The 22,333-nt window shown below is 46.0% G+C and overlaps 1 protein-coding gene across 1 annotated transcript in view; it reads left to right on the top strand.

Moving 5' to 3' along the window:
* Positions 1-21,539, top strand: part of FAM241A (family with sequence similarity 241 member A) — a 73,747-nt gene extending 52,208 nt beyond the window's left edge. Inside the window, exon 2 of the mRNA XM_040418377.1 lies at positions 21,135-21,539. Coding sequence (XP_040274311.1) covers positions 21,135-21,380 — 246 coding nt within the window. The 3' untranslated portion in view covers positions 21,381-21,539. The remainder of the gene's footprint in view (positions 1-21,134) is intronic.
* The last annotated feature ends 794 nt before the right edge of the window (positions 21,540-22,333 follow it).

Genomic DNA, 22,333 nt, shown 5'->3' on the forward strand with positions numbered 1-22,333 from the left:
CTCTACTGTAAGAATAAAGGCCAATGCATGCAGTGCGTCACGTTACTGCAAAACGAACACGTTAAGTGACCATGAAGAAGCATGCTTTTCATATGCTTCACTATATGGCACGCAACGCACAGTTAAGGAGCGGAAATACTTATACTTTCCATTGTGTTGTGTTCCGCTGTTACAGGGAACGCAACGCCCATGGTTAACCTAGCCTCTCACTGATATCTGTTTTTTGCAGGACTAGACACTTGTATAAGTGAAGGGAATGGGTAGTCAATAGTTCAAGACTGAAGCTGTAAACAATTTGAAAAACTGCTGTCATTCAGCTAAGGCTATAACAACTTGTAAACTCAGATTGTTAGCTTAAACTTTAAACATGACTATAGGATTCTACTAGGGAAATCATGTTTTACAATAAATGCCCCTTCCTGGATCCCCCCACTGCCCTATCTTCAGCAGAAGATCAGCACACAACGGAGAAGGCAGCAGCTTCCTAGCCAGTAGTTCTGTGGTAATGACATGTATGTTGCCTTTCTTTCCTTCAAGGAATGTATAAAATACACTTGCATATTAAATACAGAGGAGTCGGAAGTACCAAAAACTGAGGAGTTGGAGTCGGAGCATTTATCTACCGACTCCACAGACCTGGTTCTTGCTACGTTCTATAGTCTATCTAAATTACACAAGCAGGGCCCACAATTGAAGGGTAGCCCCATAGTCTCCGGCATAGGCAGCCACACCATCAATATCAGCACATATGTAGATATGATATTGCGTCCATTTGTGGCTGGCCTTCCATCATATGCCCAAAATACTATGGATGTTTTACAGCGGTTAGATGGCATTCAATGCAAAGATGTGTGTTTGGCTAGCCTAGATGTGGAGGCCTTGTACAGCTCTATACCTCATGACAGTGGGTGTAGGGCTGTTGAGTCCTTCCTTCAAAGAGGGGAGCATTGCCATCATCCCAACATCTTCTTGATGAAACTGATGGACTTTGTCCTCAAACGTAGCCTCTTTCTATTTGACCAACACATCTACCACCAGCTCAGGGGGGTTGCTATGGGTAGTCCCTGAGCCCTGACGTTCGCAAACCTCTACCTGGGCTGGTGGGAGAAAGAAGTTGTCTGGTGACCTGATGGAACAGTACACATCATCCATAAAACTATGGATCAGATACATCGATGATGTGCAGATATTATGGTAGGGAACGAGGGCTAGCTTCACCCAGTTCATGACAGAGCTGAATAACAATCAGTGGGGCCTATATTTCACATCAGAAATGCATGACCGTCAAATTGCATTTTTAGACCTCATGATTACGATGGGCACGGACAGAAGGATAACTACCAACTTATTCAGGAAACAAACCTCCACCAACAGTCTCTTACATTGGAAGAGCGGGCATCCTCTGGCCCTGAGAAGGGGTATCCCAAAAGGGCAATACCTCAGGGCTAGGAGGAATTGCTGAGTTTGGTGAGTTTAAAGCCGCTGCATCAGATCTGAGGGTTCGGTTTTTGAATCGGGGTACCCGCAGTACACTTTAAAAAGGGCATTTCATCACTCAATGTGTGCTGATCGTGGTCAACAAAATTAGGACTAAAGACAATCCTACCCCCAGAATCATAGCCACGTACGACAAGGCTCATGAACAGATACGCGATATCTTACAGCGTCACTGGCCCATCTTAGTCTGATCCAGATATCAGCTCACAGATACCGGATCGCCCCTCCATCACATTTCGCCGGAGCTCCAACTTACGCGACCATCTCGTGCACAGTTTGTACACGCGCCCACCGCCCGAAACATGGCTAAAAAAATACGCTTAAAGGTACCTTTCCATGTGGATCCTGTATAATATGTGGTCACATTATGAAAGGAACATCCTTTACTAGTTGTACCACGGGAAAAAGATACAGCATCAGTTCCTTTTTTAGGTGTACAACAATGGGCGTCGTGTACCTTTTATTTCCTGTCAATGCGGCCTACAATACGTAGGCAAAACTAAACGGGAGTTGAAGGAGAATAGGCGAGCATATTTCGGATATCTGGAACCAACGTGATACGTCTGTGGCACGTCATGTGCATGATGTTCATGGCAGTAATGCGAATGTATTGAAGGTGCAGGGGATTGAATTCAGAAAGAGTTCCATTCGTGGTGGTGATATTAATACACCTCTGCTCTGCAAGGAAGCGATGTGGATCTTCAATTTGCAGGCTGTTCATCCAAAAGGATTGAATGAGGCTCTCATATGCCTGCTTCATATAATTCAACAACACCTCAGGTGTCATTGAGATCCAATGACACAGGATGCAGGCATGTACATTGATTGAGTTGACATCCATTCCATTAAGCTGGTACAAGCCCCGGCAGTCACCTTTTTCACACAAGCCCTACCTAGTAGCATTATTATGTTTTACTGGTAGTGGGTGTGCTTCATATTCAAAAGAACATTCAGTTCCACCAGCTTTGGGCTGAGACTTACAGTTCCTACTGTTACACTGTACACCCATATATCTAAATATGTTGTATTATATATTGTAATATGGGGGAAGATCGCTCCAATAAACCAGGTGCATGAGCCAGCCCAGGGTTAAAGGAAACAGATGTTTATTTTCCAAACAAACCGAAAATAGGTACAGCTTCCAGCAGCCAAGGTCAAAGCCAACTTAGTCTGCTTTAGTTCAGCATAACATAAACAGTAGAACAGTCCGTTCAAAATAAAGGTCTTTTTACCCTGGGTTCTTTTTATTCTATGGTAGTTTTCAGTCGGCTTTCCTGCAAAGCTTTCCACGTGTCCTCAGATTCCAGGTCTGCTCACAGCCACCCACAGCAGTGTGTCCACCACACCACACACACTCCCTCACTCACTTCCTTTTCCTCTTATCAGGAGAGTGAGTTAACCCTGTGGTTACTGGATCCCTGGTGCTTTCTTAAAGGCACCAAATAGTGGCGATATATATCGGTCACTGAGGACCCAACCTTGGCGTCCTCTACAATATATACAGTACAGGCCAAAAGTTTGGACACACCTTCTCATTCAAAGAGTTTTCTTTATTTTCATGACCATGAAGGCATCAAAGCTATGAATTAACACATGTGGAATTATATACATAACAAACAAGTGTGAAACAACTGAAAATGTCATATTCTAGGTTCTTCAAAGTAGCCACCTTTTGCTTTGATTACTGCTTTGCACACTCTTGGCATTCTCTTGAAGAGCTTCAAGAGGTAGTCACCTGAAATGGTCTTCCAACAGTCTTGAAGGAGTTCCCAGAGATGCTTAGCACTTGTTGGCCCTTTTGCCTTCACTCTGCGGTCCAGCTCACCCCAAACCATCTTGATTGGGTTCAGGTCCGGTGACTGTGGAGGCCAGGTCATCTGGCGCAGCATCCCATCACTCTCCTTCATGGTCAAATAGCCCTTACTTTCAAAGTTTTCCCAATTTTTCGGCTGACTGACTGACCTTAATTTCTTAAAGTAATGATGGCCACTAGTTTTTCTTTACTTAGCTGCTTTTTTCTTGCCATAATACAAATTCTAACAGTCTATTCAGTAGGACTCTCAGCTGTGTATCCACCTGACTTCTCCTCAACGCAACTGATGGTCCCAACTAGGGATAAGCGAACCCGAACTGTATATATTTTGGGGTGTCCGTGACACGGACCCGAACCCGAACATTTTCGTAAAAGTCCGGGTTCGGTGTTCGGCGCTTTCTTGGCGCTTTTTGAAAGGCTGCAAAGCAGCCAATCAACAAGCGTTATACTACTTGGCCCAAGAGGCCATCACAGCCATGCCTACTATTGGCATGGCTGTGATTGGCCAGTGCACCATGTGACCCAGCCTCTATTTAAGCTGGAGTCACGTAGCGCCGCACGTCACTCTGCTATGATCAGTATAGGGAGAGGTTGCAGCTGCGACGTTAGGGCGAGATTAGGCAGATTAACTCCTCCAAAAGACTTCATTCTGTGATCGATCTGCAGCTGTGGATCATTGAAGTGCTATTATTGACTTGCTCACTTTTTTGAGGCTGCCCAGAGCGTTTTTAGATCACTTTTTTTTTCTCGGGTGATCGGCGGCCATTTTGTGACTTGTGGTGCGCCAGCACGAGCTATCACCAAGTGTATTTAACCATCGATAGTGTGGTTATTTTGTGCTATATCCTACATCAGCTGCAGGCTGAGCCTGTGTCACCCAAGTGCATTTAACCATCAACAGTCTGATTATTTTTTGGCCATATACTACATCTGGTGCAGGCTGAGCCTGTGTCACCCAAGTGCATTTAACCATCAACAGTGTAGTTATTTTTTGGCCATATATTACATCAGGGGCAAGTTGAGCCTGTCACCCAGCGCCTAAAAAATAGACCTGACATTTCTATTCAACCAAATCTGTACTGTTTTAGCTGGTCGTTATTTGTATTGACCGTAAAAGCACACTTTTTTTTTCTGGGTTGAAAAAGCATTCCCAAATTTGCCATTCTCAAAATAACTAGTTTCTGGTATTTGAGGCCTACTTGAAATCTATCCCAAAAAGAAAATCTTACATTGAAGGTATTGATGGTGTCATTCAGAAAAACCTAAGACACACGCTAGCGTGCTGATAGAAGTGTGATTCTGTGATTAAACCTATACCTGTCACACAGCGCAAAAAAAAACAGGTCTCACATCTCTATTCAACCAAATCTGCACTGTTTTAGCTGGTCAAGTTATTTGTAGTGACCGTAAAAGCAGACTTTTTGTTCTGGGTTGAAAAAGCATTCCCAAATTTGCTATTCTCAAAATTGTGGTGAACGGGAACAATGAGGAAAACATCTAATAAGGGACGTGGACATGGTCGTGGTGGTGTTAGTGGACCCTCTGGTGCTGGGAGAGGACGTGGCCGTTCTGCCACAGCCACACGTCCTAGTGAACCAACTACCTCAGGTCCCAGTAGCCAGCAGAATTTACAGCGATATTTGGTGGGGCCCAATGCCGTTCTAAGGATGGTAAGGCCTGAGCAGGTACAGGCATTAGTCAATTGGGTGGCCGACAGTGGATCCAGCACGTTCACATTATCTCCCACCCAGTCTTCTGCAGAAAGCGCACAGATGGCGCATGAAAACCAAGCCCATCGGTCTGTCACATCACCCCCATGCATATCAGGGAAACTGTCTGAGCCTCAAGTTATGCAGCAGTCTCTTATGCTGTTTGAAGACTCTGCTGCCAGGGTTTCCCAAGGGCATCCACCTAGCCCTTCCCCAGGGGTGGAAGAGATAGAATGCACTAACGCACAACCACTTATTTTTCCTGATGATGAGGACATGGGAATACCACCTCAGCACGTCTCTGATGATGACGAAACACAGGTGCCAACTGCTGCGTCTTTCTGCAGTGTGCAGACTGAACAGGAGGTCAGGGGTCAAGACTGGGTGGAAGACTATGCAGGGGACGATGAGGTCCTAGACCCCACATGGAATGAAGGTCGTGCCACTGACTTTCACAGTTCGGAGGAAGAGGCAGTGGTGAGACCGAGCCAACAGCGTATGCAATGCAAAGCATGAACTGCAGTGGAGTAAACACCTTAAAAACAAGGAAGTCACTCAGGCTCCCCCTGCTACCTCTTCTGCTGCTGCCGCCTCGGCCTCTTCTGCTGCTACCGTCGCCTCGGCCTCTTCTGCTGCTGCTGCCGCCGCCTCGGCCTCTTCCTCCGCCTCTGGAGGAACGTTGGCACCTGCCGCCCAGCAAACATGGGATGTACCACCAACACCACCACCTGCGTCACCAAGCATCTCAACCATGTCACACGGCAGCGTTCAGCTCTCCATCTCACAAACATTTGAGAGAAAGCGTAAATTCCCACCTAGCCACCCTCGATCCCTGGCCCTGAATGCCAGCATTTCTAAACTACTGGCCTATGAAATGCTGTCATTTAGGCTGGTGGACACACACAGCTTCAAACAGCTCATGTCACTTGCTGTCCCACAGTATGTTGTTCCCAGCCGCCACTACTTCTCCAAGAGAGCCGTGCCTTCCCTGCACAAACAAGTGTCCGATAAAATCAAGTGTGCACTGCGCAACGCCATCTGTGGCAAGGTCCACCTAGCCACAGATACGTGGACCAGTAAGCACGGCCAGGGACGCTATATCTCCCTAACTGCACACTGGGTAAATGTAGTGGCGGCTGGGCCCCAGGCGGAGAGCTGTTTGGCGCACGTCCTTCCGCCGCCAAGGATCGCAGGGCAACATTCTTTGCCTCCTGTCTCCTCCTCCTCCTCCTACTCAGCTTCCTCCTCCTCTTCTTCCACCTGCTCATCCAGTCAGCCACACACCTTCACCACCAACTTCAGCACAGCACGGGGTAAACGTCAGCAGGCCATTCTGAAACTCATATGTTTGGGGGACAGGCCCCACACCGCACAGGAGTTGTGGCGGGGTATAGAACAGACCGACGAGTGGTTGCTGCCGGTGAGCCTCAAGCCCGGCCTGGTGGTGTGCGATAATGGGCGAAATCTCGTTGCAGCTCTGGGACTAGCCGGTTTGACGCACATCCCTTGCCTGGCGCATGTGCTGAATTTGGTGGTGCAGAAGTTCATTCGCAACTACCCCGACATGTCAGAGCTGCTGCATAAAGTGCGGGCCGTCTGTTCGCGCTTCCGGCGTTCACACCCTGCCGCTGCTCGCCTGTCTGCGCTACAGCGTAACTTCGGCCTTCCCGCTCACCGCCTCATATGCGACGTGCCCACCAGGTGGAACTCCGCCTTGCATATGCTGGACAGACTGAGCGAGCAGCAGCAGGCCATAGTGGAGTTTCAGCTGCAGCACGCACGGGTCAGTCGCACTGTGGATCAGACCCACTTCACCACCAATGACTGGGCCTCCATGCGAGACCTGTGTGCCCTGTTGCGCTGTTTCGAGTACTCCACCAACATGGCCAGTGGCGATGACGCCGTTATCAGCGTTACAATACCACTTCTATGTCTCCTTGAGAAAACACTTAGGGCGATGATGGAAGAGGAGGTGGCCCAGGAGGAAGAGGGGTCATTTTTAGCACTTTCAGGCCAGTCTCTTCGAAGTGACTCAGAGGGAGGTTTTTTGCAACACCAGAGGCCAGGTACAAATGTGGCCAGACAGGGCCCACTACTGGAGGACGAGGATGAGGAGGAGGTGGAGGAGGATGAGGATGAAGCATGTTCACAGCGGGGTGGCACCCAAAGCAGCTCGGGCCCATCACTGGTGCGTGGCTGGGGGGAAACACAGGACGATGACGATACGCCTCCCACAGAGGACAGCTTGTCCTTACCTCTGGGCAGCCTGGCACACATGAGCGACTACATGCTGCAGTGCCTGCGCAACGACAGCAGAGTTGCCCACATTTTAACGTGTGCGGACTACTGGGTTGCCACCCTGCTGGATCCCCGGTACAAAGACAATGTGCCCACCTTACTTCCTACACTGGAGCGTGATGGGAAGATGCGCGAGTACAAGCGCACGTTGGTAGACGCGCTACTGAGAGCATTCCCAAATGTCACAGGGGAACCAGTGGAAGCCCAAGGCGAAGGCAGAGGAGGAGCAAGAGGTCGCCAACGCAGCTGTGTCACGCCCAGCTCCTCTGAGGGCAGGGTTAGCATGGCAGAGATGTGGAAAAGTTTTGTCAACACGCCACAGCTAAGTGCTCCACCACCTGATACGGAACGTGTTAGCAGGAGGCAACATTTCACTAACATGGTGGAACAGTACCTGTGCACACCCCTCCACGTACTGACTGATGGTTCGGCCCCATTCAACTTCTGGGTCTCCAAATTGTCCACGTGGCCAGAGCTAGCCTTTTATGCCTTGGAGGTGCTGGCCTGCCCGGCGGCCAGCGTTTTGTCTGAACGTGTATTCAGCACGGCAGGGGGCGTCATTACAGACAAACGCAGCCGCCTGTCTACAGCCAATGTGGACAAGCTGACGTTCATAAAAATGAACCAGGCATGGATCCCACAGGACCTGTCCATCCCTTGTGCAGATTAGATATTAACTACCTCCCCTTAAGAATATATTATTCTACTCCAGGGCACTTCCTCATTCAATACTATTTTTAATTTCATTTTACCATTATATTGCGGGGCAACCCAAAGTTGAATGAACCTCTCCTCTGTCTGGGTGCCGGGGCCTAAATGTGTGACAGTGGCCTGTTCCAGTGGTGGGTGACATGAAGCCTGATTCTCTGCTCTGACATGAATACAGATTCTGCGCTGACATAAGGCCAGATTCTCTGTTACAGGACCTCTTTCCTCTGTCTGGGTGACGGGGCCTAAATGTATGACAGTGGCCTGTTCCAGTGGTGGGTGACGTGAAGCCTGATTCTCTGCTCTGACATGAATACAGATTCTGCGCTGACATAAGGCCAGATTCTCTGTTACGGGACCTCTCCTCTGCCTGGGCCTAAATGTGTGACAGTGGCCTGTTCCAGTGGTGGGTGACGTGAAGCCTGATTCTCTGCTATGACATGAAGACTGATTCTGCGCTGACATGAAGCCAGATTCTCTGCTATGGCATGAAGAGACTGATTCTCTGCTGACATGAAGCCAGATTCTTTGCTATGGCATGAAGAGACTGATTCTCTGCTGACGTGAAGCCAGATTCTCTGCTATGGGACCTCTGTCCAATTGATATTGGTTCATTTTTTTTTTTTTAAATTTTAATGCATTTCCCTATCCACATTTGTTTGCAGGGGATTTACCTACATGTTGCTGCCTTTTGCAGCCCTCTAGCTCTTTCCTGGGCTGTTTTACAGCCTTTTTAGTGCCCAAAAGTTCGGGTCCCCATTGACTTCAATGGGGTTCGGGTTCGGGACTAAGTTCGGATTGGGTTCGGATCCCGAACCCGAACATTTCCGGGAAGTTCGGCCGAACTTCTCGAACCCGAACATCCAGGTGTTCGCTCAACTCTAGTCCCAACCCCATTTATAAGGCAAGAAATCCCACTTATTAAACCTGACAGGGCACACCTGTAAAGTGAAAACTAGGGGTGCACCGAAATGAAAATTCTGGTCCGAAACCGAAAATTCAGGATGCCCTTGACCGAAAACCGAAACCGAAACTGCCTTTTTGCCCAAATACTTTTAAAATACTTTTTTTTTAATGATTTTATTAATAATTCTTTTTCATGAATGAAATTCATCTGTGGGTGGTGCTGTTATGGAGAGGGGGATCTGTGGGTGGCTCTGTTATGGAGAGGGGGATCTGTGGGTGGCGCTGTTATGGAGAGGGGGATCTGTGGGTGGCTCTGTTATGGAGAGGGGGATCTGTGGGTGGCGCTGTTATGGAGAGGGGGATCTGTGGGTGGCGCTGTTATGGAGAGGGGGATCTGTGGGTGGCGCTGTTATGGAGAGGGGGATCTGTGGGTGGCGCTGTTATGGAGAGGGGGATCTGTGGGTGGCGCTGTTATGGAGAGGGGGATCTGTGGGTGGCGCTGTTATGGAGAGGGGGATCTGTGGGTGGCGCTGTTATGGAGAGGGGGATCTGTGGGTGGCGCTGTTATGGAGAGGGGATATGTGCACTGTTATGGGCATAACAGTGCACAGATCCCTTTCCCCATAACAGTGCACAGATCCCTTTCCCCATAACAGTGCACAGATCCCCCCTCCCCATAGCAGTGCCATAGACCGATCCCCCTACCCATAACAGCCCCGGCCCTGCTGCTCACAGCATCACTCACTGCATTTTTACCTTACAATCGTGACGCTCCAGTAACAACTCTGCAGGCAGAGCGGAGGGCGGCGTAACGTCACTTACTCACGTGACGCACCTGCTCCGCCTCCTTCATTCTAAAAGTGGGCGGAGCAGGCGCGTCACGTGAGTAAGTGACGTTACGCCGGCCTCCGCTCTGCCTGCAGAGTTGTTAGTTACTGGAGCCTCACGATTGTAAGGTAAAATAAAGATGCAGTGACAAAGTAAACCGCCCGCCCGGAGCCCGCCCGCAGATGGTGGGTGACAAATCCCACACCCCATATTTTCGGCCGATATGTAACAATATCGGCCGAAGTGGATTAGGTGCATTTTCGGCCGATATTTTCGGCTGCCGGAATTTCGGTGCACCCCTAGTGAAAACCATTTCAGGGGACTACCTCTTGAAGCTCATCAAGAGAATGCCAAGAGTGTGCAAAGCGGTAATCGAAGCAAAAGGTGGCTACTTTGAAGAACCTAGAATATGACATATTTTCAGTTGTTTCACACTTGTTTGTTATGTATATAATTCCACATGTGTTAATTCATAGTTTTGATGCCTTCAATGTGAATCTACAATTTTCATAGTCATGAAAATAAAGAAAACTCTTTGAATGAGAAGGTGTGTCCAAACTTTTGGTCTGTACTGTGTGTGTGTGTGTGTGTGTGTGTGTGTGTGTGTGTGTGTGTGTGTGTGTGTGTGTGTATATATATATATATATATATATATATATATATATATATATTCTAAAATCAACGCAGCACTCTTCTTGTAAAAAAACGCAGTGTCTTTATTCACACATGTGACACAAAATAGGCAACGTTTCAATCCCCTTCCGGGATCCTTCTCAAGCCAAGTGCCTGTTGTCAAAGGCGAGACGCTTGCACCGGATAATCTCTAAAGTGAGTGCTGCCGGAATTCACATAATATATATATCTCCTTTATTAATCGGGTGACTTTCCCAATTACATGATGGACAAATGTATGAGTTGGTTAACCATTAAAGCCCTTTATATATGAGCATTTATCATATCTTCATTTAATGTGGGCCTTGACCTCTGTAACCGTAGTATATAGGTATTGCAATCCCCCCTTGTGAGTCCTTGTATTTAAACCACGTCAGTACCTGGCTTCTGATTCTTTACCGCGGATTAGATTCCCCCTTACAAGCGAGTGCGCATGCACTGCCTCCATGGAGCACCATAGCTCATCTGTGCGTTTGCCAAGTGCCAGGTGCCTTGACACACCTATAGCTATTATAGGCTATTCCTTACTCTCTTGCTGTAGATTGTCAGGCTGTGGAGGCAGACAGTAGCCCATCGTCCTCTCACCCTAGCAAATACATATCTAGGATCGTGTCCATGTCCCTGATCCTGCATATAATTAGCAGCACCCTGCTAGAAAGTGCAGTGAGTGTTTTCCAGACTGCATCAGGTGTAGATGGTTATGTGTCTATCCCTCTCTGCACAAGATGAGTCTGGTTGCCTGATATTTACTGAAGAGATACATCAGATCCCTGGTTTTTAACGGTATATTAAAGGGGTTGTTCAAGTTATATTTATTGATGACCTATCCTTAGGATAGGTCATCAATATCAGATCGGCGGGGGTCCGACACCCGGCACCCCCGCCAATCAGCTGTTCAAAGAGGAGGCGCGCGCCGTGCCAGTGCTGCCTCCGCTTCATTGTTTACCTGCTCGCCGTTGCATCTGCAGCAGTGAGCAGGTGTAATTGCACCCAAGCCGTCCCTTTCATTTCAATGGTACGGATCGCTCCTATACAAGTATTGATATTGATACACCTCTGCTCCACAAGGAAGTGATGTGGATCTTCAATTTGCAGACTATTCATCCAAAAGGATTAAATGAGGCTATCTCATATGCCTACTTCATATAATTCAACAACACCTCAGGTGTCATTGAGATCTAATGACACAGGATGCAGGCATGTACATTGATTGAGTTTACATCAATCCCATTAAGATGGTACAAGCCATGGGAACAATCCGTCCCACTGAAATGAATGGGACGGCTTGGGTGTAATTACACCTGCTCACTGCTGCAGACGCAACGGCGAGCAGGTAAATAATGAAGCGGAGGCAGTGCTGGCACGGCGCGCGCCTCCTCTTCAAACACCTGATCGGCGTGGGTGCCGGGTGTCGGACCCCCGCCGATCTGATATTGATGGATTAGGGATAGGTCATCAATAAATATAACTTGGACAACCCCTTTTAATACGTTCTTTCAAGCTGTGAGACTACAAGATATAATTGAGCGTACACACCTATATCTATTTGTTGTGAGTTAGTTACAAAAAAAAGGCGCACCTACATAAATAGCTCGGAAAAAAAGTAGCAAAAGTCAAAATAGTCGAACGAGGCGCATCAGGCTCAATTTCAGTAGTAAATGCGGCAAAAAAAATAACTGTCTAAAAGAGCTTTTTTTTTTTTTTTTACTAAAAAGACAAAGACTTTAGTACATGTGCCCCTCAGTAGCTAATTTTATACCACCTATTGTTTGGCTTACTTTGTGATAACATTTTGGCGCATGTGATGTGTCTTAGGAAATTCCTCCTCCCCCTAAGCCACATTTCAGATGTAGCAGATTATTATTTTAGGCGCATTTGTTTCATAAATTGATCTATGATGTGATCCAAAATTTAAAAAAAAATAAATAAATTCTGAATTTTCCACCAATTTGTACAAGCGATAACATTGCTAAATGTGATCTGGTCATTTTGGCTCATTAAGAGCACAGTATCTTTCCTTAGGGTACTTTCACACTTGCGGCAGAGAGATCCGGCAAGCAGTTCCGTCGCCGGAACTGCCTGCCGGATCAGGCAAAACGTATGCCAACTGATGGCATTAGGGCTCTTTCACACTTGCGTTGTCCGGATCCGGCGTGTACTCCATTTGCCGGAATTACACGCCGGATCCGGAAAAACGCAAGTGAACTGAAAGCATTTGAAGACGGATCCGTCTTCAAAATGCGTTCAGTGTTACTATGGCACCCAGGATGCTATTAAAGTCCTGGCTGCCATAGTAGTAGTGGGGAGCGGTATACTTACAGTCCGTGCGGCTCCCGGGGCGCTCCAGAATGACGTCAGAGCGCCCCATGCGCATGGATCACATGATCCATGCAATCACGTCATCCATGCGCGTGGGGCGCCCTGACGTCACTCTGGAGCGCTCCGGGAGCCGCACAGACGGTAAGTATACTGCTCCCCACTACACTTTACCATGGCAAACAGGACTTTAGCGTCCTGGAAGCCATGGTAACCATTCAGAAAAAGCTAAACGTCGGATCCGGCAATGCGCCGAAACGACGTTTAGCTTAAGGCCGGATCCGGATTAATGCCTTTCAATGGGCATTAATTCCGGATCCGGCCTTGCGGCAAGTGTTCAGGATTTTTGGCCGGAGCAAAAAGCGCAGCATGCTGCATTATTTTCTCCGGCCAAAAAACTTTCCGGTCCGGAACTGAAGACATCCTGATGCATCCTGAACGGATTTCTCTCCATTCAGAATGCATTAGGATAAAACTGATCAGGATTCTTCCGGCATAGAGCCCCGACGACGGAACTCTATGCCGGAAGAAAAGAACGCAAGTGTGAAAGGGCCCTTAGTAAGACTGATCAGGATCCTAATCAGTCTTAAAAATGCCTGATCAGTCGAAAAAATGCATTGAAATGCCGGATCCATCTTTCCGGTGTCATCCGGCAAAATGGATCCGGCATTTATTTTTTTCACCTTTTTTTTCAGTCTACGCATGCGCAGACCGGAAGGACGGATCCGGCATGCCAGTATTTTGAATGCCGGATCCGGCACTAATACATTCCTATGTGAAAAAATGCCGGATCCGGCATTCAGGCAAGTCTTCAGTTTTTTTCGCTGGAGATAAAACCGTAGCATGCTGCGGTTTTCTCTTTTTTGCCTGATCAGTCAAAACGACTGAACTGAAGACATCCTGATGCATCCTGAACGGATTACTCTCCGAATGCATGGGGATAAAACTGATCAGTTCTTTTCCGGTATAGAGCCCTTGTGACGGAACTCTATGCCGGAAAAGAAAAATGCTAGTGTGAAAGTACCCTTACTCTGTTATTCTTGTTTATAAATGCTTATTTTATTACATTTGGGATTGCAACCCTACAGGAGGTGAATGTCTGTCTATGAACAGTGTTGAATCGTGCGTTCTCCTTATTGCATGTAAATATATTAGTTACAATAGCGTTTACTGATCTTGTGGAAAGCATTTTCATGCCCCTTGTGTGACCTATTACTATGTAATGTATCTCTGGCATGTCGGTGACGGATCTTGGCCCAAGTGTGAGCCCCTTTGGTTTCTGTGTGATATCTAACGTGCCTGGATGACACATAGAAATGATACTGAGATCCTACCTTTTGTGGATACAGGACCTTAAGGGCCCTGTTTTTATTAGGGGTCCATTATTGTCAGAGCTTGGGCTGACCAGAGGATCTTCTGGTACTTTGGTGGCAGTCCGACCTTGTATGCATCTTTATACTGGTCTAAGTTTGTGCTATCTACATTTTAGACATGGTCAGCTTCATAGCGGTCACTAGAGCTGGTATAGTCGGATTTTGCTTAACCTTAAAAGGGTATTTCAGGGTTCTGTCATTGATGACCTATCTTCAGGGTAGGCCATCAAAATCTGAAACCCCACACCCCTGCCAATCAGCCGTTTCAGTATAGCTCCAGCACCAGAAGTTGGTGCCAGAAAATACAAAGTGGACGGAGGTGGTTACTGCAGCGCTGCTCACATTTACTTAAAGGGGTTGTCCGGGTTCAGAGCTGAACCCGGACATGCCTCCATTTTCACCCAGGCAGTTCATGCTCCAATGCTCTCCTTTGCCCTGCGCTAAATCGCGCAGGGCAAAGGCATTTTTTGGGAGATCCAGTGACGTATTGGACTCTCCATGGGACAGCCGGGGAGTCTAGTGATGTCACCGACACTGATTGGCGGGATTTAGCGCTGCCATAGCCAGTAAAACGGCTCTAAAGCCCGCCCATCAGAGTCGGTGACATCACCGAACACACTGCTGGGCGGAAGCTTCTGCCCTGCAGTGTGTTATGATAAACAAAAAAAACCTGCCCTGCGCGATTTAGCACAGGGAAAGGGAGCGCAACGGCGCATGAAATGCTCCGATGCTAGCCTCAGGGGGGCTGCCTGGGTGAAAATAAGGGTATGTCCGGGTTCAGCTCTGAACCCGGACAACCCCTTTAAATGGGAGGAACTACTGCAGGCTCTTTGTAGCCTCCAAGATAACTTCTGTAGCTGAGATTCTGCCAGGACTATTCGTTGCAGAATCCAGCAACAACAAACACAAAAGCCTCTTCATGATATCACTTGCAAATTGAAAGCACTTGCAGAACCTTTAGAATAGGAAATGGGTTTTCCTGTAGCATGAAACCTAATGGCTAAATGACATGCTTTTCCCATGAAAGATGCTCCTAATTGCTCTGTTTACAGGAAAGGTGTTCCACTCTGTGTTCCAAAAAAAACATTCCTTTATCCAACTATCACACACACTGCTTTAGGATTCTTCTCTGAGGTTTTTTTCTCCTGGGATGCACGGCTTCAATTAATACTTGATGCTAATTACTATAGGGTCCGCTTAAGAGTGTATTAGATCACGCAGACTATTGTTGGGACGAAAGCTTTCCGTCCCGGCAGTTGCTTGCTGAGGAAACCGTTGCGATTACATGCAGCGATCTCCTCGGCAACATGGGGAGCTATTCCAATGCTCGTCCCCGTACGGTCTAGTGGTTTGCCAGTGGCAAATCGTTATTAGGCGGCACTATCTGCTGCCAGCACGTCCTGATCTTTCAGCATGCTTTCGTATGAACGCTCATTAGCGATCATCTTGCAGTGTAATACTGCTGCCGATTGCCCGATGAACGAGCGCTTTCATTGGGCAATTGGCTGCAGTATTGCACTGCAAGATGAACGCTAACGAGTGTTCATACGAAAGCATGCTGAAAGATCATACGAACGCTAATTAGTGAACAGCGGGCAGAAAATCTGCTCGTCTAATACACCCTTTACACGGGCTGAGAATCTGCCAGATAATCACATGAGCTATGAGCATTCTTGGGAACGGTCGTTGTCGATTATCTGGCGGTGTAAATGTGCCTCTGATTACCCAATGAAAGAACTAAACACTAGTTCGTCAGGTAATTGGATCGTTTATGTAGGCACCTAAATCGTCCTTTGCTGGCAGCAGTTTGTGCTGTGTAAACCCGCTCTGCTGCTGGTAAACGATGAGGCTGTATGGGGACGAGCGATGACATTAGCTATCTCTACTCCCCATGCTGTGGAGGAGATCACTGCATGCAAATGCAGCAGTCGCCTCCACTGACCACCTTCCTATAAATCGCTTGCAAAATTGGCCCATGTCAGGGGACATTTACTGACTGCCTCATACCATATGACTATGCTGTTCAAGTTGGTTCAATATCAAAACCGCTAACAATGTCCAACCACCCAATGAAATCAAGTGACGGCAATTCCTCCTGACTCTTCCATACACAAGCATGCATTTGTTTTCAGAGGTGGAGGAGCAATAAGTCTGCGTCAGACTGACAGCAATTTATCTCGTGCAGAATCCAACATGCCCTATCCTCCTATTCCCTGACATCCACCCCCATACACATTGGATAGTCGGTAGACTCTACTGAAATCGGCATGCTTAGCCAACTGTCAGGTAATGTATATGAGCAATTTAAAGGAGTTCTCCAGCTTTTTAACATATTTAAACTCTCCAACCAGACCTGTAGAGGGAAGCATATGTACCTGCTCCCTGATGTACTGTTCTGGCTCCTTCAGTCCACCACTGCAAATACTGCGCAACCCCTAAAGATTTTTATTTTTCTGTAATTAATTTTTGTAATCACTTCACTAAGTGTATTAGTGAAGTGATTACAAAAATTCATTACAGAAAAATAAAAATCTTTAGGGGTTGCGCCTTTTTTTTTTTTTTTTTTTTTTTTTTTTTTTTTAGATTGCCGGCTGATCCACAGGATTGGTCATCAGTGTTTGATTGTCAGGGATGGGGGCGACACCCCTGCTGATCAGCTGTGTGGGAGTAGCTCCAACACTGGAACTACACAACTCTGTCTATTGTAGTTCCTGCGCCATGCCATTCCCAAACAGCTGAGGCATTGATTTATTTAGGAAATAAAAAACTACACTGTGAACACCATGACAAACAATGCCAGAAAATATTTGTTCATGCCTCCTCCCAAAAACTGTAAAAAGTTATCAGAAATGTTCCCCAAAATGGTACCAATTAAAAATAGTCACCTTGCAAAAAAAAAAAAACAAGCCCTCTTAAAGTTGTCAGTGGAAAAATATGTTATTGGTCTCGACAAGACAAAAAAATGAATTGTCTTCATTTTTATTATACAAAAGTAGTAAAACAAAAATATATAAATTTGATGTTGCCGTAATCGTTAGAACCTGCTTCTGCTTCAGGTTTTTCACCAATGCAGATAACTACAGAACGGTGCAGCTTCTAGGCCCCACAGTCTTTCCTCTTTATACTGGACATATGCTGCCTTGTTATCTCTAGTCAGCTACTCATGGTGACTTGGCAACTCTATCTCTTGGTCCTGTTGCATTCTGGGATAAGGTTTGAAGGCTTTAGCAAACAGAGCTGCACCGCAATATACCTTACTGAGAGTCGTTTTTTCTGTTCTGCTGCTGATGTGAATTATGCAATTGCTTTTTGTGCTGCGCTCTTTAGTGAGACAACGCTCACGTGATCCACATGATCTCATTGTTTGTATGCAAACACTGCGTTTTGCTGCTAATGTTTCTGGCATAGCCACCCTGTGGAATGAAGTGTTTGTGGGAACTGGTATTGGCAGTTTACAGTCTCAACATTTGTCTGCCTTAGAAGATGGAGAGTATCTTATTTTATAAGAACAAACAAACAAAAAAGCCTACAAACCTGCAGTGTGTGTGAAGGACAAAATCAATAACTCTGAGATCCAGCCATGCCCTGCAGAGATAAAGGGAGAAAAGGTTTCTGAGACATAATAAAAGTAACTGACGATTAATGGGAATCCTGCATGGCCGATATACCATCTATTGATGATTTTGGTCTATAGATTTCAATAAAGGGTAATTTTAACTACTACATATGCATTTCCATGGGCGGATTGGCCATAGACCCTACAGGGAAATTTCCTGGTGGGCCGATGCCCATGGGACCACATAATCCCTCCTTTTGGCCATCAGCAAGGTACATAAAGATCTGATGCTCTCCGCATTAATTCTAGGAGCATCAGGCACTTATGCATCCGACTAGTGGCCACAGGTGCCCTCCTGAATTCAATTGTATTGCCGTCCTCAGGACGATGATACAGCTTTATACTATGGGACGGGCGGCACTATAGTGCTGCACTGTGGTATTTGGCTCTGCTAAGGGCAGTATATTGTGCTGCACTGGGGTATTTTTCTGCTGGGGCAGTATTTTGTGCTGCACTGTGGAATTTGGCTCTGCTGAGGCAGTATTTTGTGCTGCACTGTAGTATTTGGTTCTGTTGGGGTGGTATTTTGTTCTGCACTGTGGTATTTGGTTCTGCTGGGGTGGTATTTTGTTCTGCACTGTGGTATTTGGTTCTGCTGGGGTGGTATTTTGTTCTGCACTGTGGTATTTGGTTCTGCTGGGGTGGTATTTTGTTCTGCACTGTGGTATTTGGTTCTGCTGGGGTGGTATTTTGTTCTGCACTGGGGTATTTGGTTCTGCTGGGGTGGTATTTTGTTCTGCACTGTGGTATTTGGTTCTGCTGGGGTGGTATTTTGTTCTGCACTGTGGTATTTGGTTCTGCTGGGGTGGTATTTTGTCCTGCACTATGGTATCTATAGCCCCGCCTTCTGTCAATTTGGACCCACCTACAACATGAGGCCACGTTTAGTTTTTCCAGGGCCACTTTAAGTTCCCAGTCCTCCCCTGGGCATTTACTCTAGTTTTAAGGCTATGGACACCTTTTAATATGGAAAAGATCTTTTTACATATGATAGTGCTTGCCTTGAGAGAAAAACAACAATTTCACAGCAATTTTTATTGCTTCATTTTATATTTCTTGGATTCTTTCTCCATCTACACTCTTTTTATCGACTTCCTCTCCTCCCTAAAACTGAGAAAAGGGAAGTGAAGAGCCGAGAGAGTCTTCAGAAATAGGAGCAGATGTCTGAACTTATGCCAGATTCTGCAGCAAGAAGCAAAGTGGTAGAACATTTTTTAATGGAGACTATTTAGAAGGTTGTGTACTTTAGCATATAGAAAGCAAATGAATAAGGGTACTTTCACACTAGCGGCAGGACGGATCCGACAGGCTGTTCACCCTGTCAGATCTGTCCTGCCACTTTTTCGCTGGACCGCCGCTCCGTCCCCATTGACTATAATGGGGGGCGGGGCGGAGCTCCGGCACGGCGAAAGGCTAAACTACGACATGTCCGACGGCCTCTCGCTGTGCACTGCCGAAATAGCGGCAGGACGGATCCGACAGGGTGAACAGCCTGTCGGATCTGTCCTGCCGCTAGTGTGAAAGTACCCTAATACAAATCAGTGCTGAGGTGTCCCTAGCCTCTCTAATATACAGCATGTTTTGTAGTACTCTGGCTGTACTTTGGCCAGTCACTAGTCTTTTGCACATATGAATGCTAGAAGGTCTGTGCCCTCCTTTTATCAGTGTACTTGTTTCTTTTTTTTTTTCAGACACATTTTATTCCAAAATTGTGTCTGATTCACCATGCAAAATATTTATTAACGAATTCAGGAATGTGACTTTAGAAATAATGTAAAGAAGGGCGCTAATGAGGAAAAAAGTGTACCATCTTTATTTTACACAGATCCTGTTGTAGAAAAACAATGTGCCAGAATTTTAGCCCCCCCCCCTCCCCCGCCAATCATGAGAATGAAGGGGACAAGGCACTAATTTAGTTTCAGGCACAGCTGGATGGTGGGTAGGCTGCTGTGCAGGAAATCTACAGTAAATCAGCGCCGCAGCCCCTTAAAGGGGTTCTCCAGGAATTAAGAAAATGAAAATACTTAAATGTTACTTTATTATAAATATATTCTTCAAATACCTTTTAATTCCCAGAATCAATTGGGGGTCACTTGATAAGATGAGAGTAACGCTTTAATGGCAATAATGGATGTTGGAACTTACGTGGTCATAAATCTATTATATTAAACAATTCCTAATTTTGTGGCTGTGGCTCCACTTTTAATAAATATAGGCCTATTTCTTGGAGATGCCTTTTAAAGATGCGGTGTTCTAGTGGTAGCACATAAAATGTTGGTGATAACTCTCTCTCATACCTTTCTGTTGCTACTTCCTGTTAGGACTTCCTGTTCTTCTAACCTGTTCTTGTCTGTCTTCTGATATTTATAGTCTTCATGTCTGTTATACACCGTTTCCTGAAGATCTGCCATCTAGCACACTTAGCAGCTGCATATTGTGATGTAGAAAGTTCTGTAAGTGGTGTATTACTGTATACAGACGTGACTAAAAAAAACTTGTTGTGTTTACATACTGTATTTTTTGGCTATATTGGAGGTTTGCGGTTAGGAGTATTCCCCAACAGGTCCTCATGCAGCCAGCATATTCAAAAAGTGTAATTTTGGCATACATTGGGCTGGTATGTTTGCATACCTTTTTTTCATTGTATAGGAAGGTGTAGTCTACTACGTTGTTGTATGCAGATGGACACAGTATAAAAACCTAAATAACACACAGTAAATTTGTTTCCAGTGGGAGTCAGTGGCCAATGTGTGGTATAATCTTGACGTTAACCATGATGTCAATCCTGAAAAAAATAATTGGGAATCTCCATGATCAAAGCTACCCTGAAACCTGTCTCGTTAGTGAATGTTTTAAATGTTTACTTAATACTATACCTTTCCCAAACTCTTTTACATGTGAATCACTATTTGCTTAGTGCCTTTTGCATTGCATTTGTATACTTGTGTCAATATTGTTTTAGAAATTTAACAGAAAGTAACTCATGAGCTACAGAAGGACAAAAGGCTATCTGAGTATACAGGATCATCTTGAATGCCTCTTAAATTTTACAGTTATATTTCATTATTACATAAAATTAGCCGTTTTCCTTATTGTGTTTCCAAGATTTTATAAAATGGGCACAAGGCCCTGAGCTGTATAAAATAAACTAAAAACCCTTACTCCTCTTTTTTAAATATCCCTTTGGTCTGTATCTCCCCTTCTCTGGTTCCCGCTGGGCCTGTGGCAATCACAAGGCGCTCATCATCCACGTGAGGACTCTTTGTAAGGAGAGGTCATCTCTGTAAATTCCTGGAAAACCTCTTTAATTTCAGACCATCTTGTCGTGTTATAGTAGACATGTCTGTTCAGAACTGTATGAAATAAAACAAATCCCTTCCTGTTATCTTTCCCTCCAGACATCAGCCATTCAGAACAACCATCCTGAGCAGATCTTACGGAATGACTATGAAAAAATGGGGACACTTTTTGGTGAAATTAACAAAATTCTACTGGACACTGGCTTCTCCCGGATGTACTTTGGTGAAAGGACTGTGGAACCCGTGCTCCTGTTGTTTTTCGGGGTCATGCTTTGGTTCCTTGGCTTACAAGCTCTAGGACTGGTGTCTATACTCTGCCTTGTTATTATTCATATACAGTCATGATGACCTGTGGCACTGCAATGTTTTATGTAAGAGTAATATATTCAAAAAGACCTTAATCTTAAAGAACATGGCACAATATTTTTAATTCAGAGAGTCCTCTGTTAACCTATTCTTTATGTATATGTTTTGCATTGCATTGAACAATTAAAACCGGTTTCCTAAAAACTTTTCGACTGTCATTGATGAAAGGTTAGGCTGTCTATACACATTAGTAAGCTGTCGCCACTGACCATGGCATCTGCACAGGGTGTTTGGCCGAGTGTGTGTGCATGTGTTCTGAATGCAGAAAGTGGAGTGCGCCATGGTCAGACACCTCTGGTGGTAGTTTATCGTCCCTGCGAACAAAAGGAATGAGGATGTTAAAATCCAACAGCCGAGTACTTTTTTCTCTCTCCTGGCTTCTGTTAGGACCCCCCTCATACACATTAGATGCCCAGGCAGTCCCACTGAAATGAGTGACCCACTGCAGTGATAACATGCCCCTATGTCAACATATATTCTCAGGACCAGGACGTGGAGAGCAGCAGGGGATCAGGCAGCAACCAAGAACAGCTGCATTGATGGGGTCTTCTGACATTTTTAAAACCTTGGCACGGAGCAGAAATAACCTAGTGGCGTAAGTAGAACGGACTGGACCCCACAGCAAATCTTTGAATGCGCCCCACAGGCAACCGCCTACATCTGTGCAACCCTCACTCCTGTGGCTAATCAAGACAGCTCTCTCAAACCAGACAGCTGCTCAATCTGTTTTCTACACGTATACATTGTATATCAAGTCACCACTTTATGTAATGTATTCTATAATACTTTTGAGGGGGCCTTAACACAATCTTTCAATCCTCCTCCTGGGTGAGCCAGGTAGCAGCCACTTCCACTATAGCTATGTCCCTGGAATAACCCTTACCTTTTAAATGTCCTGCACTCCAGCACGGCACTCACTTTCCAATCGCACC

Source organism: Bufo bufo, chromosome 2 (assembly GCF_905171765.1).
Source record: "Bufo bufo chromosome 2, aBufBuf1.1, whole genome shotgun sequence".
NCBI lineage: Eukaryota > Metazoa > Chordata > Amphibia > Anura > Bufonidae > Bufo > Bufo bufo.